The sequence below is a fragment of the Eufriesea mexicana genome, unplaced genomic scaffold, assembly GCF_001483705.2.
Source record: "Eufriesea mexicana isolate 0111107269 unplaced genomic scaffold, ASM148370v2 scaffold221, whole genome shotgun sequence".
Taxonomy (NCBI): Eukaryota; Metazoa; Arthropoda; class Insecta; order Hymenoptera; family Apidae; genus Eufriesea; species Eufriesea mexicana.
In genome coordinates this window covers 60,536-70,693 of record NW_016908377.1, presented here as the reverse complement: position 1 = coordinate 70,693, position 10,158 = coordinate 60,536, and the positions used below count along the sequence as shown (strand labels likewise).

General features: G+C 26.3%; 3 protein-coding genes across 3 annotated transcripts in view; 2 read left to right on the top strand and 1 right to left on the bottom strand.

The window, feature by feature from the left end:
* The window catches only part of RpII140 (RNA polymerase II subunit RpII140), a 4,367-nt gene extending 3,017 nt beyond the window's left edge, over positions 1-1,350 (top strand). Inside the window, exons 3-6 of the mRNA XM_017911464.1 lie at positions 1-137; positions 213-555; positions 642-900; positions 972-1,350. The exon at positions 1-137 is cut by the window's left edge and continues 7 nt beyond it. Of these exons, the coding sequence (XP_017766953.1) occupies positions 1-137; positions 213-555; positions 642-900; positions 972-1,257 (1,025 nt within the window). The 3' untranslated portion in view covers positions 1,258-1,350. The remainder of the gene's footprint in view (positions 138-212; positions 556-641; positions 901-971) is intronic.
* Positions 1,351-1,710: 360 nt separating this feature from the next.
* On the bottom strand, positions 1,711-3,277 carry LOC108555676 (E3 ubiquitin-protein ligase TM129). The gene is made up of 6 exons (XM_017911455.1): positions 3,076-3,277; positions 2,745-3,003; positions 2,476-2,665; positions 2,129-2,323; positions 1,903-2,051; positions 1,711-1,828 (listed from the first exon to the last, which is right to left on the bottom strand). Exons 1-6 carry the CDS (start codon positions 3,275-3,277, stop codon positions 1,711-1,713), a joined length of 1,113 nt encoding a protein of 370 aa, XP_017766944.1.
* A 395-nt stretch (positions 3,278-3,672) lies between these two features.
* Positions 3,673-9,720, top strand: Remo (Remoulade). Its single transcript, XM_017911453.1, has 13 exons — positions 3,673-3,682; positions 4,090-4,297; positions 4,388-4,531; positions 4,615-4,686; positions 4,772-4,843; positions 4,979-5,050; positions 5,118-5,201; positions 5,276-5,605; positions 5,678-5,814; positions 5,878-6,714; positions 6,784-7,030; positions 7,094-7,387; positions 7,473-9,720. The coding sequence occupies exons 1-13, from the start codon at positions 3,673-3,675 to the stop codon at positions 9,718-9,720; spliced, it is 4,755 nt and encodes a 1,584-aa protein (XP_017766942.1).
* Positions 9,721-10,158: the final 438 nt, after the last annotated feature.

Sequence of the window (10,158 nt, the reverse complement as noted above, 5' to 3'; positions counted from 1 at the left end):
GACAAACGTGTCAAGGGATGCGTAATGCTATTTATGATAAGTTAGATGATGATGGTATTATTGCACCTGGAATTCGTGTATCTGGAGATGATGTAGTTATAGGTAAAACCATCACTCTTCCAGAAGCAGACGATGAGGTATGTAATCATATAATAATTATATTAAAGAAATTTATTTATATTATCTTTCTCTTATTTTATTAATATTTACAGTTGGATAGTACAACAAAACGTTTTACAAAACGAGATGCATCAACCTTTTTGCGTAATAGTGAAACTGGCATAGTAGATCAAGTAATGTTAACTTTGAACAGTGAGGGATATAAATTTTGTAAAATAAGGGTACGCAGTGTTCGTATTCCACAAATTGGTGATAAATTTGCTTCACGTCACGGTCAGAAAGGTACTTGTGGAATTCAATATAGGCAAGAAGATATGCCATTTTCATGTGAAGGTCTTACACCAGACATTATAATTAATCCTCATGCTATTCCATCACGTATGACTATTGGTCACTTGATTGAGTGTATACAGGGGAAAGTATCTGCTAATAAAGGTATTGATATGTTTTTATTTTTAATAAAATAAGTACTTGAAATGTAAAAAGTATATTTAAGTTGTTTATAACATATTATTTCACAGGTGAAATTGGTGACGCTACACCATTCAACGACGCTGTAAATGTACAAAAAATTTCTACACTCTTACAAGAATATGGTTATCAACTAAGAGGAAATGAAGTCATGTATAATGGTCATACCGGACGCAAGATAAATGCTCAAGTCTTTTTAGGACCAACTTATTACCAACGTTTAAAACATATGGTAGATGATAAAATTCATAGTAGAGCTCGAGGACCTGTACAAATTTTAGTTAGACAACCTATGGAAGGAAGAGCAAGGTAAATTATTTAACTTTTATACTTTGTTATTATAATTTGCATATTCTTATATCAATATATATAATGTTTAGAGATGGAGGTTTACGGTTTGGTGAAATGGAACGTGATTGTCAAATTTCCCATGGAGCTGCACAATTTTTAAGAGAACGTTTATTTGAAGTCTCAGATCCATATCGGATACATATATGTAACTTTTGTGGTTTAATTGCAATAGCAAATTTAAGGAATAATACATTTGAATGTAAAGGATGTAAAAACAAAACACAAATTTCTCAAATCAGACTACCATACGCGGCGAAATTACTTTTCCAAGAACTTATGGCTATGAATATTGCACCTCGATTAATGGTAGCATAAATATCAATATGTAATGTTTTCATAGTACTAAATATACGTTTTAATATAATGTATCATAATAAGTATACAGTGAAAAATGTGATTTAGCTATTATATTACTCCATTACTTATATTTCTATTTAGTTTAGTATTTTCTTTTTTATTGTACTTTAAATATTGTTACAATGTTCACTCTCCTAACAAACTGAAAAAAATATATAAATAAAAATATTAAATTAATATTAAATTTTCATATTTTTACTTTTCTATTTGAAAGGTCATATTTTGTTATAAAAATTAAGTGATATATTATTTAACAATGTTATAAGTTTATTTCCATACAATTAAAAAAGAAGATGTAATAAGTAATGTACAAAAATTATATATTATAACTATCAAGGGAAATATGTTTATATTTCATAAATATAACAAAGATAATTTAAAAAATGTAATCACATAAAATAATTTTTATATTCAAACAGTTTGTATAAGACATACATCCAAAATACAAAATCTTGCTCTGCATACTGGACAAGTACATTTAGAAGATAACCATGTTTCAGGTGCATTTTCATCTTGTCTTGATGCAAACCTATAATGTAATATTTATTAATATATTTGTATTAAACAAAAATAATATATATGTATTATATGTCAAATGCCAACCATTTTGCCATACAATCTATGCACCACATCGGACGGCAATAACACATCATACAAGCATCAGGGTTTTCACTTCCTATGCCATTACTACATTGTTTATGTAATTTTACATTTGAAGATGCTTGCATACATCCTATACATTGACTTAATTCCTTTACATATATTTATATATAACAATTAGTAAGCACAATAAAAAAAAAGAAATATTAAGTTTATAAAAATAAAATACCTCTGCATATTCATAATATGGATTTTCTTGTATCTGTTCTTTAAAATTATCAATAAATTTATCAAGTAAAGTTTTATGAAATTTAACATTTTGTAATATGGTAATAGGACGAGAGATTTTATCTTGTAGATTCTTAAAATTAAATACATTCAATCTTATGTCGAAAGGCTGTGATCCGGCTCTAGTAGGCTTTACCTACATAGCAATGAAATATGAATTAATTAGTAAAACAATTTTACTTATGGAAAATTCTGTGCAACTTCTTTATAGGAAAGTATTTCACGAAAAACACTAATTTAATATAATAGAATATACATCATAATAAATCTAATGAATGCAAGATATACCTGAATATTAATGAATTGAACTTCTCCTCTTGTCACAGGTGACATTTCATGAGTATCACTTCTATTAACTATTAAAGCTGTATCACTCTGATGAGCAACCATTATTTTATAAGGTAAAACTTTAATTATCCAATTATCAGTGGCTACTATAGATGTTATACTATTTGTAGCAATTATTATTTTATCTATTCTAAAATGTAGTTTTAATAGTTTAGATACCTTTTGAAACAATATATTACACGAATAAGGTTCTAAATTTAATATATAACCTTTGATATTCTACATTAATATCAGAAGCTACTGTAGTCCATGGTATACTATTATTGTTGTTATTGCTATTACAATAAATTGCAAGATTTTGTGGTATAGGATGTGTGCTCCAATTATTCATTGACCATACTAAAATTTTATATAAAGTATATAGAGGCATCAATAAGGTACAAGTAACAAATATTGTCCATAAATTGGCATGATCTAATAATATATTGGTATCTACGTGTCCAAACACGACTAAACCAAAAACATAACCTAATTAAAAGAAAAATTTATTTCAACATAATACAGCAACATTTAGAGCAAGAGAAAAATAAATATAATTACCAAACGGAAGTATAGAATGTATAAATAATGTAATGACACTTCTTCTCATATGATATTGTATAAAAATTTCATTTTCACTACCTAACCAATTTGAAAATATATCTTTTATGGTTACACCGGCTGATACAAATTCTGTAGGTGGATATATAATACAACCTGACATTAAAATGTAAAACAATGTATAGAAGAGAATGGCTGACATCTTTTACAAATATATATTTCCAACTGTATATTTTCACGTTTCTACTCAACCTTAGAAAAATTTTTTTTATATAATTATGTTTAACAATTAATGATTAAACACTTTGGCCCATCAGCATTTAAAATAATATAATAGGTTAGATACAACTATTATGACGAATCCTTATGAAAATTGTTATCTTTTAAAGCAATTTTAATTTTTATAAATATTTTTTAATATGTGAATATATTAAAATGTTTCATGCTTTTTCTTTTTATAATCTGTGTTTTGGAAATAATTTTTATCAAATAATTTTCTATCAAATAAAATAAAAATAATACTTTTATAATATAATACGTGAAAATCAGCCTATAATTAGTTCTATACTTTAGATACAGATATATAGTCGATAGTTTATGACAATTCGTAAGTTGTTCTTTTAGTATCATTATAAACGTATGATTACTAATAAATTTTGCAATTATCAATTGATAAAAATATATGGACTTTAAGGTTGAAACAATATGATAAATATAATTTTTGCCACAGTTGTAAGTATTAAACTCTTTATTTGAAAGTTCATTGTTTATATTTTTATAAAATCATTTTATTCTGTTTTTGTTTTTATACTAAAATGTTTTGAATTATGAATGAAAATTATATATTTAATCGTAACAAAATCTTTTCCGTAATTTTGTTCAAAAGTGTAATGATTGTTATAATATTTTATTTTCAATATTTATATTTAAAATATTTATTTTTTAAGTAATTTATGTAATTATTGTTTGATTAATTTCAATGTTTGTCTATTAATTGAAATTTGTATTCTTTAGGTAAAAATCAGTCTTTATTAAAAATGAGAGCTATTTTATTATTTCTAATTTTAATTCAAACAAGAGGAAAAACAATACAAACATGTCCAAAGTATTGCACATGTAAACTTGGTGCACAAGCAGAATGGCTACGTATTAAATGTAGTAATGAATTACAAAATATTAGGGATATCAATATCGATAGTGTCAGTGTGGAATTAGTACAATTGTAAGATTATTATGTTATTATACATTGTTTTACAATACAATAATATCTACTTCTAATTGTATTTTTTTCGTTATGTTTAATATATTTCAGAGATTTGAGCAAAAATAATATTTATGCTATTGAAGCTAATATATTTAGAAATTTAACAAATTTGAAACGTTTAAACTTATCACATAATGATATAACTTTTATTGGTGAAGATTGCTTTAATGGTCTTGGAAATTTAGAGAGACTGTAAGAATATAAATATTTGCTATTATACAGTATATTTATTATTTAATATAATAATTTTACATATACATTCAATTGTTATTTAGGGATTTAAGTAAAAATCAAATCTCAACTATAGATGCTTATACATTTAGAAAGTTGTCAAATTTGAAAAGGCTGTAAGTTTATAAACTATATAAAATACATTGATGTACATTTTTATATGTGTTCTTTTATCTTATATATTATTTATTTGATTATTAGCGATTTGTCAGGCAACAACATAAATGTGATGAAACCATCATTATTTCATGATTTACTGGCTTTAGAACGCTTGTAAGTGAGTTTCTGGTTTCAATTTTAATTTACTTTTTTTTTTCTATTTATGTTATTGATTTTATATATCTGTACAACTATAATTATATGTATGGGTATTTAAAATGAAGACATTGATTTATAAAAATATTATAGGAAATTAAATGAAAATAGACTAACAACTTTAATGGAAGGTACTTTTTATGGCCTAAAATCTTTAAAACAGTTGTAAGTAAGTTAAATAATATAATACACATGTAAAATAAAATTATTTAAATCTCCATTTATATTTCAGAGATCTATCAAATAACCCATGGAGATGTGATTGTGAATTATATTGGTTCAGTAATTGGATTCATAATAGTTCTATTAAATTAAAGTAATACATTTAATAAATACAAAAATAAAAATTCGATATTATAGTTTATAATAGATGTTTTTTTAATATTTCAGTCCTCCTCCAAAATGTGCATCACCTGTAAATATTAAAGGTGAATTTGTAAAAAAATTGAAGTATTCAGAAAATATTCAGTGTCAATGGTTACCTCCTACAATTGAACTTCGACCAATTCATAATCAAGTGGTATTTTCTGGAGATTCTATAACTTTAAAATGTAGAGCACCTAGTATAACAGAAGATAGAAATGCAAAATTAAGTTGGTTATGGTATCCTAACACTACTTCTGAAACTGTAGATTTAAATGCATTTATAGATCCACAAAAAAATTTACCTAATATTAAAATTGATAATAGATATCTTGCAGATAGTGGCATTGTGGACAGGTATTTTAGCATTTAATACGATAAAAATTAGTGTATTTATGTACATGTATAATGATATTATGATTTTTGTAGTTCACTTACTATTGTTCCAGTCAAAGAAGAACATAATGGTCAGTGGAACTGTTTATTAGTTTCAATAAATGGCAATAGATCAAAAGCAATTAGTGTAATTGTTATTTCTGAAGAAACACGTTATTGTCCTTTAGCAGGTAAGACAAATTGTATATTTCAAATTTATATGTAATAATTAAGTAAATAATTATGTATTTCAGTAACTAAAAATAATAAAGGTATTTATACATGGCCCAAAACTGTAGTAGGATGGAGGGCAGAATTACCATGTGAAGGCAATCATTTATCAGGTTTAATGCAAATGCCATTAAAAGCTTTCTATCAATGTAATATTACAGGATATTGGGAAAATCTAAATACAGAATTGTGTCCTTACATATCACATACAACAAAAAGTTTAGAACAGTTTTCTAAAGTTAATCTTTCACTTACGAAGATTAGTTTGTTAGAAACCGCGAAGAAATTTAAAAATTATACGGGAAATGCCATAAAAATAACTGATCCTGTTGAAATAAATTTCATAACTCGAACTATAGAAAATTATTTAAATTTTTTAGCTGAAGAAAAAGAACTTGGTTCCATGTTAATTGACGTTATTAGTACTCTGATTAATGTACCAAAGATTATTTTGAGAAAAGCTGAAATTTCATTTAAATCATGTACACGATTAATAAAAGCTGTAGAAAAAATTATAGAATTTACGCCATCTATACAATTTTATAAGAAAAATATGGCACTGGAAGAATTTAGAGTGAAACGTGATAGTTTCACAGGATTGATATGTACATGGTACTCCAATAATAATCCAGAAATCCGATTTCTGCAATGTACAACAAATAACAGAACATCTCCTATTAATATAAAAGATAGAATAATCGAAGCATCTATACACTTACCTGCATCTTTATTACAGTATTCACAAGAAGTTGTTGCTCATCAATTAATGATTTCTGTATATAGCAATAATAGATTATTCCCTCAAGTAATTGATAACAATAATATGGATATTGCATCTTGTGTTATTGGAAGCAAACTATGTATGTAATTAAAAATAGATATAAGGAATTAAAAACCAGAATAATATTTAAGTTGAAATTTATTTTCAGATGGTGTATCAGTACATAATTTAACTGAACCAGTATACATTATGTTAAAAGCACCTTTGTACTATTATGCTGGAAAAAAATTATTACCAGTAGTGTGGGATGAGACATTAAATAAATCAGGTGGTTGGACAAGTGATGGTTGCCACTTAAGGAATGTATTAAACAACTTAATAGTATTTCATTGCAATAGATTAGGATATTATGGTCTTCTACAAGATACATCTTCATTTGATTATGATGGTAATAGGTATGTATTTATAAAATTTTGTATATAAATTTATGGATTAATTTTTAATACTTTTGTTTCTAGTATAAGTGGAGCAAAATTCAGATATTCAAATCCAGCAATATATATTGGGAGTATTGCAACAATAACATGTTTAATTATTATGTCTGTTACATACATTATTTGTTACACATCGATTACTATGCCTAAAAAGGCTAAACATTGTGTTATTAATACTTGGTTTGCTATGGCATTATTATCATTCTTTTATAGTATTGGCATTTACCAAACAGAAAATATACCAATTTGTCAAGGTGTTGGTCTTACTCTTCATTATTTGTCTTTATGTTCTCTGTTATGGATGACAGTATTTGCAAGGTAAACAATTTCTTTCATATTTCATAAAAACAATTTCATATGCTTTATACAATGAACAAATATAAAAAAATTAATTTATTTACAGCAATATGTATAAAAAATTATCTAAATCAGATCTTGAAGATATTCCAGATAATGAACTTCAAGATCAACCAATACCAAAACCATTATTGGGACTTTATTTAGTTGGCTGGGGTATAGCTATGATCATTTGTGGAATATCTGGTGCAATAAATCTACGAGAATATGCTGGATATTCATATTGTTTCCTCACATCTGGTCCTGCTCTTGTTGCTCTATTTGTTCCAGCTGGAGTTCTAATTGCATATTTAATAATTTTTCATTTACTCATTAAATGTTCAATTCAAAATGTTGATATGAATGCCCAATTGTCTGAAGGAACACAAGCGACAGAAAATATGGATTTAGAATTATTGGAACCAAATACAAATCTTTCTGTAGGCAGAAATAGTGCACATAGTGCACAAACTGTTTCATCTGATATTGAAGATTCAGAACATTCTCAAATAACTCAATTGAAAGGTCAAATAATAACATTAGTTTTATATTTAATATCATGGATTACTGCAGCAGCAGCTACAACAAAACCATTAAGCGCATATATTTCCTTTGATGAAACTATATTTGCTACTTTATATTCATTTTTTTCCAGTTCGCTTGGTATTTTTGTACTTTTTTTTTATGGTATTGCACGAAATGATGTTAGATCACAATGGTTAAAAATGGGCTGTTGGTTTCAAAAGCGAAAAAATCGATGTTGTCGGACAAGAAGTATTTCTGACGCAAATCCTGTAATAGCAACACAATCTTTGGTGCAAAATTTGGTACCTCCAATGTCTAATTCTCAGGCTACCCAAGTTACATCTGATTCAAATTCCATTAGCTCATCTAGATATACCAATAGATCGCAAACATATAATGCATTTAAAGTTACAGATATCATAACCAGTCAAGAAGTTTCACCTGCTGGTAGAAAAATGACAAATGTAAATTTAGTTGTATTACATAGACAACAGTACAGGTCTGATAATTCTGTAACAACATATATTGAACCAACTTGTGTTGAAATGTTTTATAATCCTCATCAAAGTGGAGTTGCTCGAAAATTCTTCAGAAAACAACGTCGTCATACAAAAAATAATAATCTTGGTCCTCGGAAACAAGGTGATGGCGGTGCTATGAGTGATGCTGGTAGTTGTATCTCTATTCCACGATCTACTACAAAATTAGAAAGTAATATAGACCAAACTATTTTAAGTAGTAGCGCTAAAGTAAATAATACAAATATTCATGTTGAATTAAATCCAATAAATGATATTAAAAACGTTAATATACTCTCAGATAGCGGTGGTAGTGTTTCAGAGGAAAGAAGTGTTCCAGTGCGATTTATTATTGGTCAAGAAGGTCTTTTCCGAAATGTACGCAAAGTTAATAATAATTGTAGACTACATGATTCTGTAAACACAATATCAAACTCTGCAAGAAACAATTGCCAAAAAATAGAACTATTAAGTACAATGTTACATGACTCAGATGTAGACACTAAAACTGATGAAGAAAAAAACCTACAAAGTGTTTCACAGCAATGTAGTTTAGAATATAGCTCCGAGGTAGAATCTACTACTCAACTAACTAGTGAAAAAAGTGATCATAATTTGCCAGAAGTTTATGAAACTGTAGAAACTATCATGGAAGCAAAATTTTTAAAAAATGATTGTCAAAGTATGAATGAATTTCATGAAGTAGAAGAATCACAATCTAATACAACTTTAAAATGGTTAACTCATTCCAATAGTATGCACTGCCTTCCAGTAGACACTGTGAAACCATTAAGAAATAATTATTGTAATTCATTAAATGACATTACATCTCTTACCAGTTTAAAAAAATGTGAATATTTAAAATCATTCACAGATTTAAGTATTACAAGCTCAAATTTATGTGACAAAAGTTCTCTATCTCAAAAATCATTTAATAAAATAGAATTACGTTTTCCTAAAGTAAATAGTGCAACAAATGATAAGTTACATAATTTAGTACAGACAACATACGTTACTCCTACAATAAATACTGAATGTGCCTCTAATACGTGCACTGATGAGTACAGATCTAAACAAAAACTTGTCAATTCTATGATTGATATGACATCACTTATGCATAGGTCTTGTAATATTGTAAAAAGTTTAGATACAAAAAATGAAGTAGAAAATTTAAACAAACAACAAAATATACAACATATTGAAGTCAGTAAAACATATTTAAATAATCCAAATACTTACTTACAAATAGTAAAAAAAGAAACAAGTGTTTAATCTAGTTTTGCTTGTATGAAATATATTTAGAGTGGTAGAGATCCCACTTAATTTTTATAATATTCAAAAAAACACTTAATCTATTCTATTTTATTAATTTATCTACAAAACATAGTTCCTATATATGAAAAAATCATTTTTCTTTTAAAAAATATTTTACCTTTCTTTAATAATCTTACAGTTTTTTATATGTCAAATATTTAAAATTTTTTATTCGTATAAATATCTAAAACATTTATTAATCTGTTTGTTACATATGTATTTATTCAAAGAAAATTGTACATAGTTAATACAAACAAATTCCATATTTTTATGAATTCTACAAACTTTTTTTTTTTTGCTTTGTATATAAATAGTACTATAAAAAAAAGTGCTCAAAAATTACATACTGATAACTGAAATTATCATACCTGTTAACATCTGCTTCCTTCGTATATT